This window comes from Symphalangus syndactylus, chromosome 1, assembly GCF_028878055.3.
Source record: "Symphalangus syndactylus isolate Jambi chromosome 1, NHGRI_mSymSyn1-v2.1_pri, whole genome shotgun sequence".
In the NCBI taxonomy this organism is placed as follows: Eukaryota; Metazoa; Chordata; class Mammalia; order Primates; family Hylobatidae; genus Symphalangus; species Symphalangus syndactylus.
In genome coordinates this window covers 114,108,914-114,135,845 of record NC_072423.2, presented here as the reverse complement: position 1 = coordinate 114,135,845, position 26,932 = coordinate 114,108,914, and the positions used below count along the sequence as shown (strand labels likewise).

The following is a 26,932-nucleotide window of genomic DNA, read 5'->3' as shown; positions in this document are numbered from 1 at the left end:
ACATGCAGGGCACTGGGGGCTACGGCTGGAATGTGCTGAGTGGCAGCTGCCACGTGAATCATTATACCTCGTCAGGCTGAGCCTAGGACTTCCAGACACAAACCAGCTCAGACTGGGCTCAGGCAGAAGGGCAGCCTCCAGCCGGGTCACAGGGCCTGGGGGTGAGGTTTCTGGGATCTTGCAGGGTCTCTGCCTCCCTGTCTGCCCACATCTTCATCCTGAGCAACCAGCCCTGGTTCTGAACACGGCTCGTTCTACAGACCCACAGAGAGAGGTCATCCTGCCCACAGACCCCTGCCTTTGAGACCTGTGACGGCTTAAGCAGACCCTGGGCCTGGAAGGGCCTGGGAGGCAGATACAGAGGGCTTCCTGACTGACTCCTCACCAGGAGTCAGATATGAGGTGGCTGTGGGGTTGTAGGGGTCAGGACATGGGCTGGAGTGGAATGACGGGCCCCCCATCTCTTCCGTCTAGGAGCCACTGGGTACCCAGTGCTGGCAGATCAGGCCTTCTTGGGCCTCAGTTTTCCTGCCTGTGACACAGGCAAGAACCACCTCCAGCCCCCCTCTGATTTCTCTGGGTGCCTTAAACTTGAGTAAAGTCACTAGTAGGGGCTGTGTTCATACCTCGTGGCAGCCTGATATTCCTGAGATGTGGAAAGGACCAGAGGGTCAGACAGGGACACAGAGACTAAGAGAGAGACGTGGCAGGGCAAGGAGAGGACTACTGAGGCACACACACACACATGTCTGGCAGCCTGAGTGGGCCCGGTTACCTGGCAGGCAGACCCATGGATGCTGAGGGGAGGGCCCAGCCCTGGGCATCTGAACACTGGCACACTTGGATCTGCCTCTGTTGCCTCCTACTCCTGACTAGGGGCGTGGGACAAAGTCCTGGGCCAGTGTAGGGCTTGGTAAAAAGTAATTAATTTTCTTTTCAAGTGGAAGCTCTGACTCAGGCCTTTTCTTGTCCCCAGCAGCACTATCCTTGCTTAGGCCTGAGCCACAGAAGCTGCTCAGGGACTATCCATGGCCTCCCCGTGGCCAACTTGAGTCTGCTCTGCAGCTTTAGGCCCGACTTGGAAGGCCCGTGGGCTGCAGGTGAGTGGGGGCCAGGGGAGCCTGGGGGCCTGAGCACAGCTGGGAGGCCCAAGTCTGTGGTTTCCCTGGGGATGAGTGTCTAAGTACCTGGGCTGTGCTATGGAGCAGACAAGACATGCCTGCATGGAGACACATCTGTGGACCTGGTGTTATGACAGCAGGGGGCTTGTAACCATGAGGCCAGCAGGGACAGAAGGCCCATACCTCTAGCTCCTTGGGAGCCTTGGGAGTGCTCCCTGGCTGGGACAGAGCCTGCTGGTCCCAGGTGCCCCCATCGTCCCTCCCTTCACCTTCCCGAGAGGCAAGAAAGACAGGCAGCCATGCTTCTGCTGCAAGGGGAGGGGGCTGCCCAGCCAGCTGCCATGGGAGCCTCCAGCGACTCAGCCGGGTGTCAGGGGGTGTTTATGAGCAGCCGAAATGGCTGTAAAAGTGGCACCTCGCTTCACTTATGGCCTGGCCATCCCCTCCCCTACTGGCCTCTTGCCTCAAAAAGCTTCCAGAGGGGCCTAGAAGCCGAGAGAGTTCTGGGGTTGAGGGCTGGGTGGAGGCACAGCCTGGGGTCAGAGTTCAGCCAGGGGCTAGAAATCAGATTGGGATAAGAACTCAGCCCGAAGTTGGGGCTCATCATGGAGATAGAGGTCAGTCTGGGATCAGGGCTAAGCTTGGATGCAGCCTGACTTCGGGGCTAGTGTTGGGATGAAGCACTGGGGAAATATAAGGACTCAGAAATAGATGTGAGCCATTAGTCCCAGAGAACCCCTGGTCTGGGCAAGGGGTTTTCTGAGGGCGGGAGGCCAGGCTGCATTGCTCAGAGAGCTGAGCCTCTTGCCTTGCTTGTTGGTGTCTGATGCCCACCCTGGCCCCAGGGTCTTGTGTACCTTGGCCAGAGCCCTACTCACAGTGGGATGGCTGCAGCAGAGGCCTGTCAGCCTGGGGCTGCCACACCAGCAGCAGTGGGGCCAGAGTCCGGCCCCTACTGCAGTTCTGAGATCCAGTGACCACCCTGGCTCCTCCTCCTAGGCCCCAGTCTGAGGATTAGAGACAGGGACTCACTCCTACTCCCCACCCCCAGCCAGGCCTTTTCAAACCCCATTGAAACTAACACTGACCTGACACTAACCAGAAACTAACTCTGAGCCCCTGGGGCCTGCTTGTCAAAAAGGGCAAGCTGACTCTGCCAGGTGCTTGGGTGCTACCAGTTAATGTGTGACACCCCCACCCTCATGGTAGCACTTTAACCAGAGGCCTGAGGGTGAGAGAGATGATCTGTGGCCCCACCCACAGCTGTGGAATGTCCAGCAGGGGACTCTGGGGTGAGGCACGTGAGTTATGGCAAGGGGAATGCCCTTAAGGGGCCCAGCACCCATCAGATTCCTCTCCACAGCCCACCCTCATCCTCCCAAGTACAAATGGTATGTTTCCAAATCTCAAGTTTTCCCTGGTGTCAGATCTGAAAAGAACTCCTCCTCTCAGCCTCTAGTTTTATCTCTCAGTCCTTCCAATCCCTCCATTAATGTTCTTTTCTCATCACCAAGGGGGAAAGCAGGGTGGGAGATCAGTGGTCACAGAACCATAAAACTTAGAGACACTTAGAAACAGAGGCATAGGCCGGGTGCGGTGGTTCATGCCTATAATCCCAGCACTTTGGGAGGCCGAGGCAGGAGGACTGCTTGAGCCCAAGAGTTGGAGACCAGTCTAGGCAACAAAGTGAGACCTCGTCTCTACAGAAAAAAATTGTTAATTACCCAGGTGTGGTAGCTCATGCCTGTGGTCCCAGCAACATGAGAGCCTGAGGTGGGAGGATTGCTTGAGCCCAGGAGATCAAGGCTGCTGTGAGCCATGACTGTGCCACTGCACTCCAGCCTGGGCGACACAGCAAGACACTGTCTGGAAAAAAAAAAAAAAAGTGCTGGGTGTGGTGGCTCACACTTGTAATCTCAACACTTTGGGAGGCCGAGGCAGGTAGATCACTTGAGGCCAGGAGTTTGGAACCAGCCTGGCCAACATGGAGAAACCCCATTTTCACTAAAAATGCAAAAATTAGCCAGGCGTGGTGGTGCACAACTATAATGCCAGCTACTCAGGAGGCTGAGGCCAGAGAATTGTTTGAACCTGGGAGGTGGAGGTTGCAGTCAGCCGAGATCGCACCACTGCACTCCAGCCTGGCCAACAGCCCTGTCTCAAAAAAGAAAAGAAACAGAAGCATAATAAAGCTGAGACCATTAAAATATAACACTGAAGAACCACAAGTGTTCTCTAGGTGTCCATTCTGGCACCTGGGCCTCCGTCCCAAGGAGCCTACATACCATAGGAGGCAGCCCTGAAATCACAACCTCCCTCCCCAGTAATGGAGGATGTGGGCACACAAGGAGGGAGGGGAGTATCCTTTACACCAGGCAGAGGAGTATGATCCTGGCAGAGGAAGCAGCAAGAACAAAGGCAGGAGAGTGGATGTGTGAAGAAGGCCAGGAGTCTAGCAGACAGTTACTGTTAGGGAGAGTCATTTTTGGAGGAGACTGCCTCAAATAGCACAGCCCTTGAATGCCAGAACAAGAAATGAGGGCAGTGGGCACAGAGAAGGGAGGCAGCCATAGAAATGCATGGGGAGGGCCAAGGCTGGTGGCTCATACCTGTAATCCCAGCACTTTGGGAGGCTGAGGCAGGTGGATCACTTGAGGTCAGGGGTTCGTGACCAGCCTGGTCAACATGGTGAAACCCCGTCTCTACCAAGAAATGCAAAAATTAGCCAGGTTGGTGGTACACACCTGTAGTCCCAGCTACATGGGAGAATCACTTGAACCTGGGAAGTGGAGGTTGCAGTGAGCAGAGATCATACCACTGGACTCCAGCCTGGGTGACAAAGTGAGACTTTGTCTTGAAGAAGAAGAAGAAGGAGAAGGGCAGAAGGAGAAGGAGAAGGAGAAGAAAGAAGAAGAAAGCAGCAGCAGAAGAAGAAATACATGGGGAATGCACCTGGGAGTGCAGTCTGGAAGCTGGATGGGCTTGAGCCAGCAGAAGGGTGGCTGCAGCTGGATCCTAGGCCTTAGGGCTTGGGCTTGGCAGATTTGCACTGAGGGTTGGAGGGCAGGTTTGCAGGCTCTGAGGAGCTCAATATCCACAGGCTGAGTCTGGAGAGCCCCTGGAGCCCATGGGCCAGGATGCCCACCCTCGTGGAAACTAAACAGTAAAGTTAACATTGCCCTTGAATCAGCTGGCCAACCTCTCCATTTTGCAGATGAGGAAACTGAGGTCCAGACAGCCGAAGAGTAGTAGTGTCCAGGACACACAACTGGTAAGCGGGCAAGCACAGGCTGTTGCTTAGTCCAGACTCATTTCCCAGGGCCTCATGCATTCGCTTCCTCCGCCATCCTTAAAGCCCTCCGCTCCACGCATCCCCAGCCCCTCCCTCTGCCTCAGTTTCCCCACTTGGTACCGGGAGGTAGTAGGTTTGGGGTCGAAGGGCCCCTCCTCTTAGAGCTCCAGCGTGCCCTCCCCAGCCAAACATAGAAATCCCGCCCCGTTCAACCCCAACGCCCGCGGACTCCTCCTTGCCTTCCCCTAAGTCGAGGGTCCCAGGCGGATCCGAGCTGGCCGATAGCTTTTGGGAGTGGGGGTGGGAACGGGGGAGGGAAGTGAAGCCTGAGACTGGGTGTCTGGATTGAGCCCCAGGTCTGGCAGCCTCGAGCCTCCGGGGTTGGGGCCGGGCAAGCTGGAGAGGCTCGGCCAGCAGCCGAATGGGTCGAGACTCGGAGACCCGGACCCGAAGAGACGCTGGGCAGGGAGGGAGCGGGATGTGTGGCTGCAGACCTGGGCGGGGGTCGGGGCTGGCCTAGGGCCGAGCGGAACGACAGGCCTGGGATGGGACGGAGGGCAGGGGACGAGGCGAGGGTGGGGCTGGACGTGGGGGAGGGCGGCAGCAGCCAAGCCGGGCTCGGGGCTGGCAGCCGAGCCGCCTCCCCAGGGACCCCGACCCAGCCCCAACGGGAGCCCAGTGGACTGACAGAGTCGCGGCCGGGGGCGCGCGGGGGTACCAGGCAGCCTCCCCAGGGGATTCGCCCATGAAGAACGAGGGCTTGCTTCTCGGCTGAGGGTCTCTATTCGCCAGCGGGGGCCGGATGATCAAGGGGGAAAAAAAATTAAAAAGCCTGTGCTTTCCAGAAGAGAATGAAGCGGCGGCGGCGTCCCGGGTTCCCTGCTCGGGTCTCGATGTTACAGCTGCCCCCGCCCCGTCTCCCCAGCACTCACATCCCGCCGCCGTAAGACCCCGGGCCTCGGCCTCTAGCGCAATGTCCCGGGGCGGGGGGTGGAAGGCTCCTCTCGGCCTCTCCACACTCCCGCGTCGGCGGCTGCGGAGGGGGTGGGGGCGGGAAAGGCCCGGGAGGGCGCGGGGGAGGGAAGAGGCGCCCGGCCGTGGGGGGGAGGGGAGCGGCAGACGCCGAGGCGAGGGATGCGCGCGGCGGGCGGTGGCTCCGAGCGGCGGCCGGGCGGGGGGCGCTGGAGGCCAGGCCGGCCAGCGGGGGATATCCCGAGAGCTCCATGAAGTCCCCCCGGGGCCGCGGACGGGGCGCTGGCTTGGGGAGGCTGTCGGGGGGGCCCCGACATCCATGGCAAGGCGGGGGCCGCGGCGGCGCGCTCGGAGTAAGTCGGGGCTGGGGACCCGCGCCGAGGGGAAGTGGCTGGAGTCGGGGAGGAGCGACTCCGGGCCTGGCCGGAGCAGCCAGGCTGCTGTCTCGGTGTCAGTCGGCGGCGCCTCCTCGGAACCCGGGGGAGTCGCCAGCCCCGCGCCGCTCGGCTCGGTGGCTTTTTTGGAAACTTGCAAATGTTTTCGTAGAGAGAAAAGGGGGAGGGAGGGAGCGAGGGAGTGACCGAAACGGAGCTTGGGGCCGCTGGAAGAACTGAGGCCAAGGCTGGGGGAGCTAGAGACGGGCTGACAGGCAGACCGACAGAGCGTCGGGGCCGCTGCGCGCCCGAGCCGCATAGGCGCAAGCAGGGCTCTGGCCAAGGATGGGGAAGGGGTGCGGGAGGCGGCTGCCGAGGGGCTGGGATCTCAGGAGGCCGAACGGCCGGGGGCTGGCGGCCGGAACACCCAAAGGCTCAGTGTGACTGCAAAGTTGGGATCGCATCCCCTAACTGCACGCCCCGCGCGGCTCAGAACGCGCCCCCTGCCCAGCCCTGACTCCCTACGGGCGAAAGCCGCGGAGCTAAAAATAACAGTCCTGCGCGCCCCCCGCAGACCGCGACCCCGACCCCTCCCCCCACTGGGCGTGGGGCGAAGCCACAGCTCCCATTTCCCCAAAAGAAAAAAAAAAAGAAAGAAAGAAAGAAAAGGCGGCGCGGGAGGGGGGCGGGGGGCGGGCCGGGGGCGGGGGGCCCGGCCATATGGATGTGATTTCTCCGCTCCGAGGCAGACGGGCCGCTCCGCAGCGCTCGGCGCCCGCCCGCCGCCCGCCTGGCCTCCGGCTCTCCCTCCCTCCCTCCTGTCCCTCCCTCCCTCCCTCCTTTGCGCTGCTCGCTCCCTCGCTCGCCCTCAGCGCATGGGCCCCGCGCCGGGCCCCGGGGCCTCGGGCCGCCGGGACGCCGGGGTCCCCTAGGCCGGGGCGTGGGCGGGGCGGCCGGCCTGACGCAGCTCTGCACCCCCTACCACCACCAGGGCCGGCGGCGGCGGCTGCCCCGAGGGACGCGGCCCTAGGCGGTGGCGATGGGGACCGCCCGGATCGCACCCGGCCTGGCGCTCCTGCTCTGCTGCCCCGTGCTCAGCTCCGCGTACGCGCTGGTGAGTCCCCCGCTGCCAACACTCCGGGACAGGCTGCGGGCTTACCCTGGGGTCCGCGGGATAGGTCTAAGGCACGCAGTCTTGAGTTCCCCCAGTAGTTCGAACTTTGGGTGAGAGTCCCCTCTGATCCAGGATCCTGGGTGCCTGCTTTCCCTGGGATGTCTGGACTGTGGGTTCCAGCTGCCTGAAGCCTCCCTATTTCTGAAGCCTCGTTTGGGGTCCCAAATCTGGAAATTTGTGGTTGAGGTTTCCCCATCCTCTGCTTCTGTGAGCACCATGGCTGTTTCTCCCTGGAAGATGACAGTGTGACCCAACAGAAGGCTGGGCTTTGGCCCTGCTGCGTACTCCCACAGACTTTGCTTTGGGGACCTCTGTTTTCTGCAAGTTTTGTTGCAGTCCCGGACACAGGGAATGTAGGTCTGAGGTCAGAATCATCCAGGCAGGGGGTGGGATTTAGGGGCCCCCTCCAGCCCTCACACACACACATGCACACATGTCTGGCTTCACCCAGGGTAGAAGCTGTTTCCCCAAGGAGGTGGGTGTGGTGTGGCATGGAGGAGGGATGGAGGTCCCTGAAGGAGACTGACCTCACAGTGCACCCCTGTAGGAGAAGCACAGCATATCCTGTGGGAAGTGAGGAGACCCCTGGGAAGACTGTCACTCCCTGAGAGTGACCTAAAAGCAGAATGGTAGGGAAGGCTAGAGGGAGAGGAGAGACAGACAAAGCCGGGTGGGGAGGAGAGATCCCCCCAGCTGGAGGGGTGGACAGACTAAGAACAGCAAAGAAAAATAGGGAGAGACAGGCAAAGGCAGAGAGCTAGAGACACAGAGTGGGCAGCACCTCCTCCTCCTGGGCTGGGGTCTGGGGCCCACTTTCTGGGAAGGGGACTGTCCCAGCCCCTCAGTCCTATTCCACAGCAACCCCATCCCCTGGGACCAGCCCTTTCCTGAGGAGGCTGTCTGCCTGTGCGCCTAACTTCAAAGCCCCTTCTCCCTGCTCCCCAGTGGGGGCATCTGCCTGCTAGAGAGCAGGGCAGTCAGGCAGCCTCCTCCTTCTGACCAGCAGCAGCTCCCTACACAAGGCAGAGCTCCAGGCAGTTCTAATGAGCCTGGGATTCCTCTGCCTTTGCATGATGCCTGTGTAAGCCTGGGCTGTCCTTCTCCGTGCCTCAGTTGCCCCATCTCTAAAAAAGAGGGCCTGGAAGAAACATCTGCCTGAGAATCCCATCATCAGAGGCTCTCCTTTCCTCTGTGGTCCTCAGCACTTCCCACTTACCTATGCCTACACCCTCACAATTCTGGCCCCAGCAAAGGATCCCCACCAAAGATAGCCCCATACAAGTCCTTGTGGATGGGGAAACTGAGGTTCAGAGGAGCTCAACACCCTCTGCAGAGACACTCCAAGTACTGACGAATGCCAGGGGATAGAACTACCACCAACCCCGTCCCCCGGAGTTTGGTGTGTGACGGTCTGAGGGGTAGACAGGGTAATGGGTGTGGGTGTCCTGAGAGTAAATCTATGTGTCAGAGCAGGGCTCTGTGGGACTCTGGGCATGGTGTTCTTCTGGGTCTGTGTGACTGTGAGTGTCTGAGTCCCTGTGTGACTTCATGTGTCTGAAGCTGTGGTGCATGACTTGGAGGTGCAATTGTGTGTGTTTGTGTGTGCCTTTGTGAGCGCCTGTGCACCCGGGCCTATTGTTTTCTTATGTGTATTTCATAAATGCTTCTGTAGGGCTTTCTACTTGCCACGATTCTAAGCAATTCACATACATTAGCTAGTCTAATCCTCCCAACTACCCTCAGAGGAAGGTTATTGTCCGCATTTTTAACTGGACCGAATCACACAACCACAATGACCGTTATTTATCTCATGCCAAGCCCTGTGCCTCTATGTGTGTGTGGAGTATGGGTACCCAGAGCCCCACTGCTCTCCAGGGAAGCTGAGATATATGCAGAGAATCTTCCTGGCTTTGCCCTGGCCCATGTCTGAGAGTAGAAGGAGAGATGCCAATGCTCGGTCTGCCCAGGACCTTGTTGGGGCATGTGAGTTCACTGGACACTCCCTGGCTTTGGGGCCAGAAGATTGGGACTGAAGGGCAGGGGCAGCCTACTCACCCATCCAATATCCTATGGGCCCCCTGGACTCATCTGGGGCCAGCAAGAAGCTGGCAGCCTGCCAGCTCCCTCTCCTGAGCCCAAAGGGCTACTGCCCCCCTTTAGATCTGCACCTATGCCCCTCAAGCCCACCAACCTTATCTCATGGCAGGTCACCAAACCTGTATGCTACCTACCCAGCTGGTCCCAAGACCAGGCTCACATCTCCAGTGACCTCACATTTGGGGGGCCAAAGAGCATTCCATCAGGAGGACACTGGTTGTGGCCAGACTCAGCTGGTCCATCTTCTGCTGTACAGGAAAGAGTTACCTGGGAGCCTGGGGTCTGGGGCGGGGTGGAGTTCAGAGGAAGTGATGGACCCACAGATTGTGAGGAGGAGGCAAAGGGGCACTCTTGTCCTTGATGCGTCCTCCTAAGGATGTCCCCAGCATGTACACATGTGGAGGAGAAACTGCAACAAGAGAAGCTGGAGCTTAGCATGGGACAGGCCTTGAGTGTGAAGATGTGACCACTGGGTAGGACTCACAAGAGACTGTGGTGTGGACTCACAGGCTGGGAGTGTGTGGGACCTTTTCCAGCCTGCTCTGGGGGCAGGTTGGCCATGGTGCTTGCTTTCTTTTTTTCTTCAGACAGAGTCTCACTCTGTCGCCCAGGCTGGAATGCAGTGGTGCGATCTCGGCTCACTGCAAGCTCCGCCTCCCAGGTTCACACCATTCTCCTGCCTCAGCCTCCTGAGTAGCTGGGATTACAGGTGCCCGCCACCATGCCCAGCTAACTTTTTGTATTTTTAGTAGAGATGGAGTTTCACCATGTTAGCCAGGATGGTCTCGATCTCTTTACCTCGTGATCTGCCCGCCTCGGCCTCCCAAAGTGCTGGATTACAGGTGTGAGTCACCACGCCCGGCCGGTTGCTTGCTTTTAAAGACAGGAAGAAGCCAACGTGTACAGAACAGTGGCTGTCCCCAGATTCTGAGCTAGAAACTGTCACAGATTGTTTTCTCATTACATCCATTCACCCCGTGATTTCTACGCGAAAGGGCCCTGAGAATCACACAGTGAGTCTGTGGCACAGCAGGATTTGAACCCAGATCTTTAGACCTTTGCACTGAATTCCTTCCTCCAAAGCAGCACGAGATTTGCTGCTGGCAGGAGATCCTCATGTCTCACTGTGGATTTTCTCTTTCTTTTTCTTTCTTTTTTAAAAATTAAATCATGGCCGGGTGCGGTGGCTCACGCCTGTAATCCTAACACTTTGGGAGGCCGGGCGGATCATCTGAGGCCAGGAGGTCGAGACCAGCCTGGCCAACATGGTGAAACCCCATCTCTACTAAGAATACAAAAATTAGCCACGCGTGGTGGTACGTGCCTGTAATCCCAGCTTCTTGGAAGGCTGAGGCAGGAGAATCGCTTGAACCCAGGAGGCAGAGGTTGCAGTGAGCTGAGATCACACTGCTGCACTCCATCCTGGGCGACAGAGACTGTAAAAAAAAAAAAAAAATTAAATCCTTCTGTTATTTTGTTAATTTTTAACTTCACAACTGATATATGAATATGTTCTTATAAAAGAGTCAAACAAGTCTGTAATCCCAGATACTTGAGAGGCTGAGGAGGGAGAATTGCTTGAGCCCAGAAGTTCAAGGCTTCAATGAGCTACAATCATGCCACTTCACTCCAGCCTGGGTGACAGAGTGAGCCCCTGTCTCTGAAAAAAAAGAAAAAAGAGAATCAATCAATAAAAATTAAACAGAAGCCCTCCTTGATCACTCCCAAGCCCCAGTTCCCTTCTAGGGAAAACCATTTTTAGCAGTTTGGGTAGAGGGGCATTCTCCTTCCTCTTTCTGTGTGTTTCCAAATGGTACCTCTTTGTGTACATATCAGGTAGATAGTTTTGTCATTTTCTATGTGTCTGGCTGGTTGTTTTTAAATAAATGCCATCGGTTTCTAGATAGGGCTCTGCCACATACATATTTTGACGTAAAGATCTTAGAGATCTTCATTTCAGTAAATATGAATCTATATTTTTAAGTGCTACACAGTATTCCAAAACATGGGACTCATTAAGTAGTCCATAGGAATGTACATTTAGATCATTTCTGCATAATTTGTGTGTATGTCTATGTGTGCGGTGATTCCAGATGGTGGCAGGGAAGCTCCTTGAAATGCCTTCTAGTGTCCCCATGTGACTATTTCCTAGTAGGATATTTCTAGATTTTGTCATTGCTGGGCCTGAGAATATACACATTTTTTATTTTAATAGCATGGCCAAATTGCCCTCTAAAAAGCTTGTGCTGCTTTATACTTATACAACACCAAGACCAACCAGGAGGGCCTCTCTCCCCACGCCCACTATCTCATAGGATGTTAGGAGGATTCTTTGTGTTTCACCTTTGCTTGGATAGGTGAAAATGGTGTCTCTTGTCATTTTAATTTGCTGATTACCAGTGACTTCTGGGCTTTACAGTGAGAGCTTGCTCAGGGCCATTAACCATCATTCTATGGGTTATTTGTCTTTTTCGTATTGATTTGTTGAAGCTTTTTATATCACCTGCCCTTAAACACATTCACCTCAGCTCTTGAAACGGCTTATGGACAGAGCAGTAGGAGGGGGGCCAAGCCCTCCCAGGAACTTGGGTTTTCTTCGGAATGTTTTAATGAGGCGTCAAGTAGCCTCCCTCAGATTCCTGTTGTGGGCCTTCTGGGGACACTCCCTGGTCCAGCCACCACATCAGGAAGGCAGCTATTTCAGAAGGAGAGTCCTCAGGAAAAAGAAAAGGTGGGGTGAGGGTTTTGCAGACCTCTGAAATTGTCTGCAAAATATGGTGTGACTGGGAGAAGGGCGCAAAGTTTTGCTCAGGTTTGCAGAAACATCAGAGACCTTCAAACCCTTAAAAGCCCCAACTCTGGGGCCAGTCTTATGCCCGAGGTGAGACCTAGTGGGATCCCATTCTGCTGAGCAGGCGATGGCTTAGATTAGGCCATACTGTTCTTCTGGGCCTTGATTCCTCAGCCCAGGTAGGGGCTGCTTGTGAAGATCCACCAGGTCGTAGCAGCCAACTCCGCTATCCCAGGCTCCATCCCACTGCCTGCCCCGAAGGCGGCCACGCTGGCTGGCCAGGATGAGAGGCGTCACAGTGCCTCTTCCCCCCCCCAGCCCCTCCCAGCCCCAAACACAGGCAGCCTGTTCAGGAAGGCCTGGCGAAGGGGAGGAAAAGTCAGCACTTAACAACGGTGGCGGGGCAGGACGAGGAGCCTGCTCAGGCCAGCCGGACAGAGAGAGGGTAGCAGGGGTGGGGGAGCAGTCCCAGCCAGCTGGCACGGGAGACATCCAGGGGTGCCAGCATGGGTCCCAGTAGTAGAACCTGGAGGAGGGCTGTAGGAAGGCCAGGAGGTCACGAAGGGGTCTCCTGTTAGCCAGGGTTTTCTCCTTCTGGCTGTGCTGGAGGCATCAACGGCCTGGTTCCCAACACCAGAGCCCAACTGTCCTCTACCCAGTTACAGCTGGGGACAAGCCGCCATCACCGGCACCTTTATGTCTACCCACCTCCTCCGCTCCTAAATCGGCTTTGGGGAGGCTGCCTTAGGGGATCTGCAAAGGGAGACTTGCTTAATGCAGCAGCTAAAATCCAGGATTATGGAAAGATGATACTGTGGCTGGTGCCAGGGTACCCGTGTGGCTGGGCACTTCCTCATCTCTTTCCCTTCTTCCAAGGCTGCTGCTTCAGTGTCAAGTGGATCTTAACTCCATCCCTGGCCCTCCTCTATCTAACTGTGACTCTTGGCCTCAGTGTCCCTGTCTGTAAAATGGGGATATGGTAGCAGGTGCAGGAGGCATGGGTTTTAAAGCTCCTTGCTGACCATGGGGAGGATGTGCTACAGTGGGGGGTATTGAAGCCAAGCACTGTGATGGCTGGGTTGGGGGAGTCAAGTCAGCCCTAATCAGGACCATAGGAGGAGTGTTGGGGGGATAGGGACACCTGGTGCAGGGCTGGGTGGCCTGTAAGTGGTGAGTATGGACTAAGTGACCCCTGGCCACAGCCCAGCCCCAGTCCCTCAGTCCTCACCCCTGAGACCCAAGATCTGCAGATCCGCTGGATCTAAGGGGATGCAAGCCTGAGTCCTCTGCACCCTGGCACTGAGCCGAGAAGACAGGAACTCCTCAAGGGACAGAGGGTTGGAGGGGCGGGGAGAAGGGAGTAGCAGACAGGGGGCATGCCAGGCTGAGAAGAGTTATAGCTGTCAGCATTTCCCCTTCATCCCCAGGAGATAAGGCCTCCTCAGCCAGGGCAGAGGCAGAGGAAGGAGTCCTTTTTCCTCCTAAGCTCAAGCTTGGGGCCTCTGTCAGTAACCTGGAATCCTAATGTAAGTCCAGAGTAGATCCAGAAATGCAAGGACCCATTGGGATACCCTTCCATCCCAAAAGCTTGCCAGGAACACCTTATCTAGCAGGTCCTCCTGTAATCCCTGCCCCCAGTCCACCCTGGGGCCCCATCTCCCATCCGCCCCTCACTGTCACCCGCTGGACTCAGCCATTTACCCAGATAATCTCCCCCAGCCACCTTGGGTCCCTGGCCTGGCTGGGAGCACCCATGTCACCAGGCAGCAGGGGTGCACATGGCGGGGATGTGACTTGCTGCTGCTGCTGCTCACAGTATCAACAATAGCAACCAGCTTTTCCTGAGCTTCACCCCTGCACAGGCTTGTTGTGAAGTACTTCATTTAATCTTCACAACAGCCTTATTTTTATTTATTTATTTTTTTTTTTTGAGATGGAGTTTCGCTCTTTTTGCCCAGGCTGGAGTACAATGGCGCAATCTCGGCTCACTGGAACCTCCGCTCCCGGGTTTGAGCGATTCTGCTGCCTCGGCCTCCCGAGTAGCTGGGATTACAGGCGCACCACCACACCCAGCTAATTTTGTATTTTTCAGTAGAGACGAGGTTTCTCCACATTGGTCAGGCTGGTCTCGAACTCCTGACCTCAGGTGATCTGCCTGGTTTGGCCTCCCAAAGTGCTGGGATTACTGGTGTTAGCCACCGTGCCAGGCCAACAACAGCCCTATTATTATCCTGATTTTACAGGAAAACTGAGGCACACGGGTTAAGCAACTTTCTCAGACATGAAGCTAGTCAAGGGTGGAGGTGGGATTCACATTGTGGGGCTGGTGGCAGAATCTCCTTGAAGAGGAGGGCACAGCTGGAGGGAGGAGTGAACAGGAGTGGGGGCATTCCAGGCACGGAGCTGTGAGCTGAGGTTTGGAGGGGTAGTGCACTTGGTGTGGGGTTGTCCTTCTCTTCTTGGGAAAGTGCTTCCTTAACTTTAACATGAGTTATTTTTGTTGCAATGGCTGTGCTAACAGATAAATAGGTCCTAAAGTTCAGGGAGGCCAGAGGTGGGGCCACCACCCCTATGGATGAATGAAGGAGTGTGGGAGCCATGCGTGCTGGAAGCACATATCTTTCCCTCTCTTGAACATCCCAACTCCAGAAAAAGGGGTGTGCTGGTCAGCTTTCGGTGGTCAGGCTGCCAAATGGCCACTCAGTTTTCAACCCATGACTGCCTGCCTGTAGTCTAGGCCATCAGGGGTGACCCCCAATCATATCAGTAGGCTGGTCTGTCTGTTGGGAGGCCCAGTGAGTCAGCAAGTCTCTAGGGATGGGTGGGAGCCTCTGTCAGTCACTCCAGAGCTCTCCATCAGCTGGAGAAAATACAGCACAATGGGCTTGTCTTGAGAGGGGTGGAGGTGGCAGAAGAAGAAGGATAGTGGGGAGGGGGTAAGACAACAAGATGGCAAAGGCAGTGTAGATGGTAGTTGGGCAGGTAGCAGTATTGGTGATGGTGCTAATGTTGCCTTGATGATGATGCTGGAGGTGGTGGCAGTGGTGCTGGTGCTGGGGATGTACCAGTTGTGATGGTGCAGATGGTGGTGATGGTGGTTATATTGATGGTTACAGTAGTGCTCATGGTGGTAACGGTGATGCCAGTGGTGGTGGTAGTAGTACTGGGAGGGACTGGTGATGCTGGTGTTGGTGTTAGTGACAGTAATGATGGTTATTGATGGAGGTACTAGCAGCAACGATGGAAATGGTAGTTAATAGGTGCTGTAAATGGAGTGGGGTGGGCAGGGATCAGCCCCCTCACCAGCATGGATCCCCCATGTCAGAGGCACAGGGAGAGCTTCAGGTTAGTCTTGGAGGCCCCTGGATCCTGGCAAGTCCAACTTGCCCTCCCTTAAGCCATCCCATCATTCTGTCTACCTCTGCCCCAGCCAGCTCAGCCATGGCTGGGGAAGCAAAGGGACTAGGATAGAGGAGCTTAGGCCAGCCGCCAGCACGTGAGGATCTGCTCCAGCCCTTCCTGGGGTCCACAGTAGTGGTCCAGCCGAGATCTCAGGGTCCACCTCAGCCCTCAGAGACACCAGAAGCACGGGCCACCCACAGACGCAAAGGCTAAGGAGCTGCCGCTTCACTCACAGACGCACACACGCCGCCCTATGCCCAGAAATACATGTGCACGTGCATGCTTACAAATACGTCCGGCTCGCGTCCCTCACTGACGTGCTGGAAAGTCTCCATGTGAGAACGCGCACGGACGGGCACACACAAGTGCACGCGCCGGCCACTCGAGGATGCGCCGCCACTCGCGCGCGCACGCACAGGGACGCGCACGCGGCTCCGCTAAGTGGAACCAGCAGAACCCGAGGCCGGCCGAGCCAATTGGAGACTCCTTGGCCCTGGAAGTCCTCGCTGCTGCCGCCAAGAGACGCGGTCAATTAACTTCTCCCTCCAGCCAGGCTCTCTGACCCGGCCTGCCCGCCCCTCCCGCCGGTGCCCGCCCCATCCCCGACCCGCCTCCTTCCTCCTCTGCCTCCTCTGGGTCCTCCCGCCCTGCACAGCCACGCTCGGACTGCAGGGCCCCCGCCCCGCCTTGGCGCGTCTGAAGGATGCGGCTCTGCCCCGGAGCTGAGGAGACGTAGCCTTTTGGGGGAGGGATGGAGGGGGGCGTCCCAGGGGACATACCCTTGCCCAGGGGTCTGAGGAAGCACGGCCCTGAATTAAGAGGGATGGGGCTGAGGGCTTCACAGCCCCGCCCTGGGGAGGTTTCAGAGACCGCCTTAACCTCTGCAGGTCACATTCACGGGAGTGGCTGGGCTAGGCACACCAAGCTGCTCCCGACTCCTTTTCTCCCAAGTCAGAGGACAGAGGCTCAGACCCCTCAGCAGCCACCTGCTCAGGGTGAGCCTCCACCCGCATGATATTTCATTTCCTTTCTTATAATGAGGCCAGTGAGTCCCGGTGGGTGGCAGCCAGGGCCCAGGGTGTGCAGGTTGGAGGGAAGGGAAAGGACATTCCGGGCAGAGAACAGCAGGAGTGAGGGCCTGAGTGTCATCAGAACTCCGGAGTCTGGATGGAGGGAGCTCCCAGATAAGCAGTAGAATGAGAGGGACTCCCACCCACAGCCAGTACCAGAGTGCCCAGCCCAACCCAGGCGGCGTGCCAGCAGTTCCTCCATCCTCTCTTTCTCTCTCTCTCTCTCGGGATTGTAAGGAGGGGAGGCATTGAGGCACTCACCATTCACTGGGGACAGCATTGACTGAGGAGCTGGGCCAAGATAGAAATTGGTGACTCCCAAGGCCCCCCAGGGTGCCAGGACTTGAAGGACTCCAGGCTGGGTTTGTCTCCCCAGAGTTCACCACTCCTTATCCACCCCCCACCCCCGACTCATGTCCCCAGCAGGCAGCCAGGATCCTGTGTGGATCCATCCTGGGACATTCCATTCCAGTCCCATGTACCCCTGGGGAAAGGACTGGACAGAGAATATCAGTAACTGCAGCCTACAGGGTTACTGGCGGGCAGGCAGGAGAGAGTCCCCGGTTTTTCCCTTCGATCAGGCAGGCCCTACCCCTCAGAGCCACAGCTTCGCATCTGTAAGGTGCGAGCTCCATAGAGCAGATTCCCCACATGCAGGGGAACTCCCACCTTCCCTCTAGAGTCAGGGCCTTTTGAAAAGGGGTAATCCCTCCGGGAAATTGGGATGTCTCTGGGACCTGCTGCTGCGCCGGGAAGTCCTGCCTGTGGTCTGACCTTCGGCTTGGCAGGTGGATGCAGATGACGTCATGACTAAAGAGGAACAGATCTTCCTGCTGCACCGTGCTCAGGCCCAGTGCGAAAAACGGCTCAAGGAGGTCCTGCAGAGGCCAGGTGGGGGTCAAAGGAAGAGGGTCTGGGGATGAGGCCAGGTGAGGGAGGGTCAGTCAAGGGCGGGACCCAGGATACAGAGCCAGGTGAAGGCTCTCTGTGGGGGCGAACTCAGGTAAAGGGGGCCAGGCCGAAGTGAGAACCGAAGTGGGGTGTGTGGTGCAAGAGTGGAGTCAGCAGGCTCAGGCATCCATGGCTTGTCCTAAGTCTTGAGCTCAGGTCCCTGTGTTGCCCACCACCAGCACTCAGACTGATGGCTGTCTGGTTAATCTCATCAACCGAAGAGGCCCAGACCCCAACTGACTGAAGGAGAGGAGCAGCTTCCTCCCCTGACAAGCCCTTAGGGTTCCGCAGGGGTTGAGGCTGGTGCCCGCCCAGAACACAAGCACACAATGACAAACACATTCTGTGGCACACAGATTTTGCTCACACTCACAGAGACTCACATGGTCTCTGCAGTCACAGCCCCACCAGTGCCAGCCCCAGCAGTGGCTCCCAGTCACATCGAGATCTAGGGGGTCAAGTGGGCCCCCTCACTCTGGGTCCTGAACCCAGCCCCTCTTCTTAATTGTGAAAGCCTGGAGGAGCTCTCTTTGCCCCTCATCATCCACCACGGAGCCTCTCTCTTCCTACTGTACCCCGCCCTGCTACCCACATCCCCACACTGAGGCCCGAGGGTGGAGGCAGGAAAATGAGCACGGTCATTCTCATCCCAGTCCAGGCTGCCTGCACTCAGCTTCCCATCATTGCCACAGACCTGACATATGAGGACCATGGGGGCCTAGCTTGGGCAGTGGCTGAAGGAATACAAGTCAGAAAATGAGGAAGACTTTGTGGCTAGGAAGAAAGACCTCTCCGGCCTGGGCAACATAGTGAGACCCCATCTCTAAAAAAAAAATTTAAAAATTAGCCAGGTGAGGTGGTGCACACCTGTAGTCCCAGCTATAGGGGAGGCTGAGGTGGGAGGATCACTTGAGCACAGGAATTTGAGGCTGCAGTAATTCGTGATCATGTCACTGCACTCTAGGCTGGGCAACAGGGCGACAGAGGGAGGCCTTGTCTCAAAAAAAAAAAAGAAAAAAAAAAAAAAAGACCTCCATCATCTCTCCAATGAGAAGAGAGGCCAGGCTCCATCACAGATTAGGCATCTCGGCGGCCACTGTGGAAGCTGTGAACCACATACTTGAGGATCCAGGGCAGGGGATGGGGTGGTCTTCTCTGTCCACTCTTGACTGTACCACCTTGCTCTTGTCTTCTCACCACCAGCTTCTTTACCTGCACAGCACTCAGGCCAGACTTCATTTTCACTATGTAACCTGTCCATTGACATCTCCACCCACTCTGTCTGCTTTCCCCGTGCGCCCCCTGGTGGGGCCTTCACTGCTGCGTGGCCTTGGCCCCCACTCCTGACTCCTGGGTGGGAGGATACCATCTCTGCTCTGTCTTGCGCAGTTTAGTGCTCACCCCACTAGCTGATCCTGCACTCCCATTCCAACCCTGGGGGACAGTCTCCACCTCCTCTTATTACTTCGCCTGGCAAGCACTTTACACTTTGTTAAACACCTCCTCACCCATCGTCTCAGATCTCCCAACAGCCTGGGTGTCAGCAGGGCAGGAGACAACCCCCCCATTGTACAAAAGGGGAGTCTGAGGCCAAAGAGTACCCCGGGTCTCCTGTTGTAGCACAGCTGACAGCCATCATTACCACCCTGGTTTCTCCAGCCGACATAATGGAATCAGACAAGGGATGGACATCTGCGTCCACATCAGGGAAGCCCAGGAAAGATAAGGCATCTGGGAAGCTCTACCCTGAGTCTGAGGAGGACAAGGAGGCACCCACTGGCAGCAGGTACCAAGGTACGTCTCTGCTTCCATGCATCCAGCTGGCATGGGCTTGGATCCGCCCACCCCCATTACACTGTCCCTCTCATGTGAGCTTATGCTTCTTGGCTCTTATAGAAAGTAAAAGGCTGCAGCCCCATCCCCAGGCAAGGGGCTGGGAGAAGACAGAGTCTAGTGGGAAGGAAGGGGAGCTGGATGGCTCAGGCCTCAGAAAGGGATGAACAGAGAACTCGCCAGCACCACGCCAAGAGTGGACCCAGGGCTACGGCCCCACCCATGGAGAGAAAGAGAGATGACAGAGAACCCTGGGGGACAGAGAGGCAGGGAGAGATACACAAAGACAGACAGATAGTGATAAAGAAACGCAGGGAGAGACAGTCACAGAGACAGAGGGGGCCAGGAGGCACACTCTGAAGTCTGGGCTTAGTGTGTCAGAGGAGGTATATGGGGACACATAGTGGATAGGGCCACAGAAATAGAGCAGGAGAGGAGGGCAGTGGCAGAGGGTGGGGCCAGAGGCAGTGGGACAAGGAGGGGAGAAGAGAAGGGAGGGAAGCAGATGAGGAAAGGCAGACAGAGCCCAGGCTTTGGCCACAGGGCCGGTTTCAACCGGCCGGGTGGGCAGCAGATTCCAGATGGGCCACATCTGGGAGGCTGTGGTCACCCTGTGGCTCCCTGGGGACCAGAGGGAATTGTGGGCCTGGCTGGGTGGGGCTGGGAATATGGCGCCCAGGACAGAGAGCCTTTCACCAAGCCAGGGCGGGTCCAGCCATCAAGGCAGCCTGCCAGGGTGGCTGGAGAGTCCTGTGGTTGGAGCCCTACAGAGGGAGAGAAGGGGGCTGCAAGCTGGGAGTGGAATGTGGAAGATCCAGAGGCTGGGGACCCTCCAAGGTCACTTAGCCTCCCTGCAGTGAGGCTGGGGCTCCAAAGTGGGATGTCACCCTACTTTGAATCCCACCATTAGCACTTAGATTTGGGGAATCGATCTCCCCCAGCAGTGGCCGTGGGAGTCTCACAGCAGGTACTCAGGGCAGGCATTGAGTGGTGGTAGAAGCATGGGCCAGTGTGGTTAATCCCAACTTCCCAATAAGGAAATGGAAATAGAAAGACTGGGGACACCTGTGTGAGGTCAGCAGCTCCTTGGAGTCCAGCTGGCACTAGAAACCAGACCTCCTGCCTCCTGTCCATGATCCCAGGGGAAGGGGCACACAGGGAGCCTCCCAGCTGAGGGAGAGTTAGTCTGGGTACTTGCCCTTCTTCAGAGACACCTGGAAGGTGGTTCCAAGAGCAGAGAGAAAGGCGAGAGGCCTGGCCCGGGGCTGAGTACTTGAAGAGGACAGGGCCCTGTGTTGTATGACCTCAGCAAGTTGCCTACCTCTCTTGGCCTCTGTCAGCCCATCTGGAAAATGGGGCCAGTGCCCGTACCTGTATCGCAGAGGCCATAGTAAATTCTATGAGGCCAGGTGGGTGCAGCGCACAGAAATACATTTTCTCCAGAATGCTCCAAAGCCTGAATTTTCCTGCTTGGGGATACACCTGTCCCTGCAGGAACCAACAACCACTGATGGGCCGGGTGCGGTAGCTCATGCCTGTAATCCCAGCACTTTGGGAGGCCCAGGTGGTTGGATCACCTGAGGTCAGGAGTTTGAGACCAGCCTGACCAACATGGAGAAACCCCATCTCTACTAAAAATACAAAATCAGCCAGGCATGGTGGCGCATGCCTGTAATCCCAGCTACTCGTGAGGCTGAGGCAGGAGAATCGCTTGAACCTGGGAGGCGGAGGTTGCAGTGAGCTGAGATCACACCATTGCACCCCAGCCTGAGCAACAAGAGCGAAACTCCGTCTCAAAAAAACAAAACAAAACAAAACAAAAAAACAACCCACAGATGTATTCATCCTTCTGGGTCACTAATCATGACCTTGACTCTCCCTTGGTATCCCCTATCCTGTCTCTGGGCACAGGGCGCCCCTGTCTGCCGGAATGGGACCACATCCTGTGCTGGCCACTGGGGGCACCAGGTGAGGTAGTGGCTGTGCCCTGTCCGGACTACATTTATGACTTCAATCACAAAGGTGAGGCCTGCTGGAAGGGGTGGGGATCACAAGGAGGCTGAGACTTGGAGCTAGGGGTTCAGTGTCTCCAGACCTCCCTGCCGGCCCTGACCTCCCATGGACCTGCAGGCCATGCCTACCGACGCTGTGACCGCAATGGCAGCTGGGAGCTGGTGCCTGGGCACAACAGGACGTGGGCCAACTACAGCGAGTGTGTCAAATTTCTCACCAATGAGACTCGTGAACGGGTGCGAGCCTTTCTCCTCCCCAACCTGACCGGGATAAATTCACTCCCACCCCACGGGTGACCCCTGACCCAGCCCTGACTCCTGACATTGACTCCTCCAGCAACCTTACCCTGGCCTCTTGCTCTTTCCCCGATGCTCACCCTGGGTCCCAGGGATCTGACTGTGTCTCCCCTCGCACAGGAGGTGTTTGACCGCCTGGGCATGATTTACACCGTGGGCTACTCCGTGTCCCTGGCGTCCCTCACCGTAGCTGTGCTCATCCTGGCCTACTTTAGGTGGGCGGGGCGGGGCGAGAGGCGGCGGGACATGGTGGGGGTGGGGGCGGTGGCCGAGGTCTGATGCGACCCCCTCCCTGCACCCATCACCCCCGGCGGGTGTCCCTACCTACGGCGCACAGCCCAGCTTCTTGTCCACCCGCCGCGCGTCCCCGTGCCCCCACCCACGGTGATGTCGCGCGACCCGCAGGCGGCTGCACTGCACGCGCAACTACATCCACATGCACCTGTTCCTGTCCTTCATGCTGCGCGCCGTGAGCATCTTCGTCAAGGACGCGGTGCTCTACTCTGGCGCCACGCTCGATGAGGCTGAGCGCCTCACCGAGGAGGAGCTGCGCGCCATCGCCCAGGCGCCCCCGCCGCCTGCCACCGCCGCTGCTGGCTACGTGAGTACCCCTCCGCCCGCCGGCTCCCGGTGCCGCCACTGGCCTCGTGGGGCCCCGCCCCGCCCCGCCCCCCTCCAGCCGGGCCCTCGACCTGCCCGCCTCCTGCCCGCGCCACTGGCTTCAGCCACTCAAACCCGTCTCACAGGGTCCCTCGCAACCCTCAGCTCTGCCGCCAACCCTGCTGCCAAGGGCTCTGAGTGTCGCACACGCCCCGCGCTGCCATCAAGGCTCCTACCTCAACCCAGTACCCCCTAACCACTCTACCTCTTCACTTTGCCTCCTGCCCCTGACAGCGCACCCCACTGAGAGAGCCCCCCAAGCCGAGCCTGCCCCTTCCTGGCCTGTTTGGCCGGCACCACTTGTCCCCTCCCGCCGCCCCAGCCCCCAGCCCAGCCCTGACTTCCGGGAGGCAGGCCCTGCCCTCTGACTAACACCAGCCGATCTCTTAGGCTGGCTGCAGGGTGGCTGTGACCTTCTTCCTTTACTTCCTGGCCACCAACTACTACTGGATTCTGGTGGAGGGGCTGTACCTGCACAGCCTCATCTTCATGGCCTTCTTCTCAGAGAAGAAGTACCTGTGGGGCTTCACGGTCTTCGGCTGGGGTACGCGGGCACAGCGGGTAGTGAGGCGCCGGCAGGGGTGGGACTGTGGGTGACAGGGAGAAGGCAGCCCCTGGGGGGAGGCGCCCACACAGCACATCCCGCCCCAAGTGGAACAGCAGGAGAGAGGCCCGTCGCCCTTCTGTGATCCTGACCCCATTCCAGGCTCAGGGAACAGCAGGGCTTGGCCAGGGATCAGGTTCACCTGAGGTTAGATTCACCTGAATTGAGGCTCAGCCCAGGAGAGGGAAAGGAGGGACCCTCAGGCCAAGATTCAGCTCAGGATCAGAGTAGGATACTGGGTCAGAGGTCAGCCTGGGGCTGGAATTGGGATCTGGGACCCTCCCTCTACCCTGAGCCCCATGGACTAAGCCAGCATCTATTACCCCACCAATCCCCTTGCTGGGATGGGGTGCGGGGCTGCCCACACCATTGCCAGCCTCAGCAGGCCTGCGGGGTCCATGGCTCAGAGCCGTGGACCCAGCACCTCAGCATCACCTGAGCTTCACAGCACCTCTGCAGAATGGGTTGCTGGAGCCGTGCACTCCTCCCAGCCCCCCACAGGCTCTGGGATCCAGTTACCGATAATTGTCCATTATTGTTGGCAGCTGCAGAGCTTGGCTGGGCTCCGGGACAACTGGCCAGACTGCAGAGGGGTGGGTCGGGTGGCTGGAGCCCTCTCCGCACTCAGCACCCAGAGGCCCACAGGTCAACAGCCACCGCCTCCCTACTTCTGGACATACATCCTGACCCTGACCTCACCATGACAAGCCCCAGAGTTGGGGAGACCTGGGCCCAGTCCCAGGAACTGATGCAGGCTCTGGGGCTAGGAGGTGTCCTAGTGGACTGGCAACATGCAGATTGGGAGTGCATAGAATCCTGGGGCACAGGAATGTCACAGCTCTTTTTCTTACCCTAAATCCAGGTCATACCTTATCCCTCCAAGGGTGTACCAGGCCTAGAGTCAACTTGGTGGTGTGTGGTCGGGGAGGACCTGGGGCTCCCTTCCCAGAGGCACAGCTCACCCAAATATACCATGTGCCCCTTGAGCTGGTGCAGGCCAGGACATACTGACACACCAAGGTCTCCCTGTGGCCTCTGCTTGGGACAAAACCTCTCACCCCATCCAGTCTCATCCATGAGGGCTAGGACCTTTCAAACCAGGTTGTGGGGGGTGCTGTGCTGGGGCAAAAAAAAATGTGGAAAATAGGCTGTCTCCCCATGGGACCTGCAAGTCCAAAGCAGTGCCCTCTGCAGAGGGAATGGACAGGGCATGGATCAGTTAGTGATACCTTATTATTATATTATACCTTGTACCCCACATATGTGCGTATGACGTGGAGCCAAGATGGGGGCAGAGGCTGAGCTGGGTTTTGAGGGCTGGTGCCCCAAGGGGAAGCTGTTAGGGCACCACATGGCAGAGTGTGGCTCTGTCACCAAGTGGACCAAGTGCCGAGGGTCAGGGGTTCAGGGCAATGGTGGAGTAAGCTGGGGGTCATCGAGGATGAGGGGGGATGACCTTGTGGACAGCAGCCACAGCCCTGCACACTGTCCCCCTCTGTGCCCGCAGGTCTGCCCGCTGTCTTCGTGGCTGTGTGGGTCAGTGTCAGAGCTACCCTGGCCAACACCGGGTAGGTCCAGGTGGAGAAGGGGCCCAGGCAAGAAGCACCCCTGGGTCCCTTTTCTTCCAGGAAGCATGTGAGAGGGCCTCCTGTACCCTGGCCTCAAATGGCCCAGCCTCAGAAGTTCTCAGTCCAGCCTCGAGCCAGGAGCACCCTCAGGGTCACAGGAGGCTACTTCCAAAGAGGCCTGTGAGGGTGGCCTCAGGCCTGGCCACACCCAACACCCCTGCCCTGTGTCCTCAACAGCTAATGTCAGACAAGACCAAATCTGGGCCTCTGTGGGCAATCTTAGGATGGGAACAGGATGGATGGGAGCTAATGCCTCAACCTCCCCCAGGTGCTGGGACTTGAGCTCCGGCAACAAAAAGTGGATCATCCAAGTGCCCATCCTGGCCTCCATTGTGGTGAGCAGGGGTGGGCTGCTGGCCACAGGGGTGGGTGGGATGTGCGCCTGGGCCCCCCGGAACCAGCCCCTGACAGGGACCTAGGAGGCTTCCCTGGACCCCAGTGTCAGAGCCACAGAGGCCAGAGGACCAGCTGATCCACACTCCAGCCCAGAAAGGAAAACCAAGGGCCCAAGGAGCCACCCAGAGATGCAGTGACAGAGCAGAGCCTATGGCCGTGGCTGCCAGGCCTTGCCCTGCCCCACTAGGGTGCAGCCTCCAGACGCAGCCCCCTCACTCCCACAGCTCAATTTCATCCTCTTCATCAATATCGTCCGGGTGCTCGCCACCAAGCTGCGGGAGACCAACGCCGGCCGGTGTGACACGCGGCAGCAGTACCGGTGAGCCCACCATGCCTGCCATGCCCTGGCTCCTCGGGGTCCCTGAGTCCCGGTACCATGTACCCCAGAAAGACAGTGGCCCCATGAACGAGCCTGGGGCAAGGGAAAGGACCCAGCGTCTGACTCCCTGGCTGTCCTCACCCACCTGGCCTGCCCAGCAGTGATGGGAGGCCCTAGGAGCACCCCAAAGCCAGCCTGCCCACTGGTACCAGGCCCTGCACTAGCGCTGGAGTCTGTGAGGGTGCGAGGAACTTGAACCTCTCCTCAAAGAGTTGGTTGCAGGGAGTCTGAGGAACAGGTAGGCGGTGGGTGGCCCCAGGAAGGCCGCAGCTCAGCTGAAACATGAGGAGTGGACTGTGGGACAGTGAGGTTTGACCGTGGAGGGGAGCGCTTGCCAGCTGAGGGCTCCACAGGTGCGAAGGGCCCAGGGACAGGGGGACTGTCATTTGAAGTCCACTCCGGGACACCGCTGAGAACCAAGGGGCCCTATTAGCACTTAGCCAGGAAAGCAGCCATGCAGGTGAACTGGGTTGTCCTCCCGTGGTGACTGGAGCCCTGGGCCCCTCTGAGCTTCCGGAGCCTGGGGCTGGCAGGGTGGGGGGTGGCACGATGCTTGTTGAAGGGGAAGTGGCTTGGCCCTGACCTACCTGCCCCGCTGGCCCAGGAAGCTGCTCAAATCCACGCTGGTGCTCATGCCCCTCTTTGGCGTCCACTACATCGTCTTCATGGCCACACCATACACCGAGGTCTCAGGGACGCTCTGGCAAGTCCAGATGCACTATGAGATGCTCTTCAACTCCTTCCAGGTGCGCAGTGCTGGCCCAGGCCTGGCTGAGGGTGGGAGGGGTTCCAGGGGCAGGCCCTGATTCGAGACACCCCTCTTCACAGGGATTTTTTGTCGCCATCATATACTGTTTCTGCAACGGTGAGGTAAGCAGGAGACAGTGTTGGCATAGGGCAGGGTGGGGCAGATAGCCCAGAGGCTTCCTCAAGGCTCATTTCTCCATTCTTCCACCCCGTTACTTCTTTGTCCCTCCAAGAACACCCCTGAGGACATGCTGAAAGCAGAGAAGTCTTTCCAGATGATGCAGGCTCAGGATGTGCTAGGATGTGGGGACTCTTCAGTCATGGCATAGCCAAGTGTCTTCCCAGCCCCATGGTTCAATTATCTGTGACCCAGATTGGAGGACTCAGCCACCTTTGGGGCAATTTGAGCCTTGTAGATTCTGGGTGTGTCAGTTGCCTGCAGCCAAGCACCCTGTTGTGAGGATGGGATTTCACTTGGCCTTGGAGTTTCCCAGGAGTCCCCGATTCCCATTTTCATTCCGTGCTGGGTGTCCAGGGGCCGGGATGGGGCATCGCAGGGGTTGGGAGACACACCTGACTGCCGCACCCTTACTGCCCCAAGGTACAAGCTGAGATCAAGAAATCTTGGAGCCGCTGGACACTGGCACTGGACTTCAAGCGCAAGGCACGCAGCGGGAGCAGCAGCTATAGCTATGGCCCCATGGTGTCCCACACAAGTGTGACCAACGTCGGCCCCCGTGTGGGACTCGGCCTGCCCCTCAGCCCCCGCCTACTGCCCACTGCCACCACCAACGGCCACCCTCAGCTGCCTGGCCATGCCAAGCCAGGAGCCCCAGTCCTGGAGACCCTCGAGACCACACCACCTGCCATGGCTGCTCCCAAGGACGATGGGTTCCTCAACGGCTCCTGCTCAGGCCTGGACGAGGAGGCCTCTGGGCCTGAGCGGCCACCTGCCCTGCTACAGGAAGAGTGGGAGACAGTTATGTGACCAGGCGCTGGGGGCTGGACCTGCTGACATAGTGGATGGACAGATGGACCAAAAGATGGGTGGTTGAATGGTTGCCCACTCAGGGCTGGGGCCAAGAGGAAAAACAGGGAAAAAAGAAAAAAAAAAGAAAAAGAAAAATGAAAA

General features: G+C 57.9%; 2 protein-coding genes across 9 annotated transcripts in view; one reads left to right on the top strand and one right to left on the bottom strand.

Annotated features, from left to right (window-relative positions):
- The window catches only part of MYL3 (myosin light chain 3), a 25,956-nt gene extending 18,804 nt beyond the window's left edge, over positions 1-7,152 (bottom strand). For 2 of the 4 annotated variants that reach the window (XM_055279728.2, XM_063611029.1), the window contains exon 1: positions 6,919-7,152. The gene's annotated coding sequence lies outside the window, so the exon portion shown is untranslated. Of the gene's footprint in view, positions 1-5,345; positions 5,455-6,918 lie in introns of those variants that run through there. The other 2 variants (XM_055279755.2, XM_055279765.2) reach the window with 1 other exon arrangement.
- Positions 5,540-26,932, top strand: PTH1R (parathyroid hormone 1 receptor). 5 transcript variants are annotated; one of them, XM_063610935.1, is made up of 16 exons: positions 5,540-5,738; positions 6,751-6,873; positions 16,111-16,218; positions 17,082-17,184; positions 18,904-19,038; positions 20,989-21,099; positions 21,208-21,326; positions 21,507-21,601; positions 21,792-21,987; positions 22,437-22,590; positions 24,158-24,218; positions 24,547-24,613; positions 24,899-24,993; positions 25,658-25,799; positions 25,882-25,923; positions 26,402-26,932. In XM_063610935.1, the coding sequence occupies exons 2-16, from the start codon at positions 6,799-6,801 to the stop codon at positions 26,786-26,788; spliced, it is 1,890 nt and encodes a 629-aa protein (XP_063467005.1). In that variant the 5' UTR covers positions 5,540-5,738; positions 6,751-6,798; the 3' UTR covers positions 26,789-26,932. The 5 variants fall into 5 exon arrangements, with proteins under 5 accessions (XP_063467005.1, XP_063467001.1, XP_055135607.1 ...); XM_063610931.1 differs by having other exon boundaries at positions 18,865-19,038; XM_055279632.2 differs by lacking the exon at positions 16,111-16,218.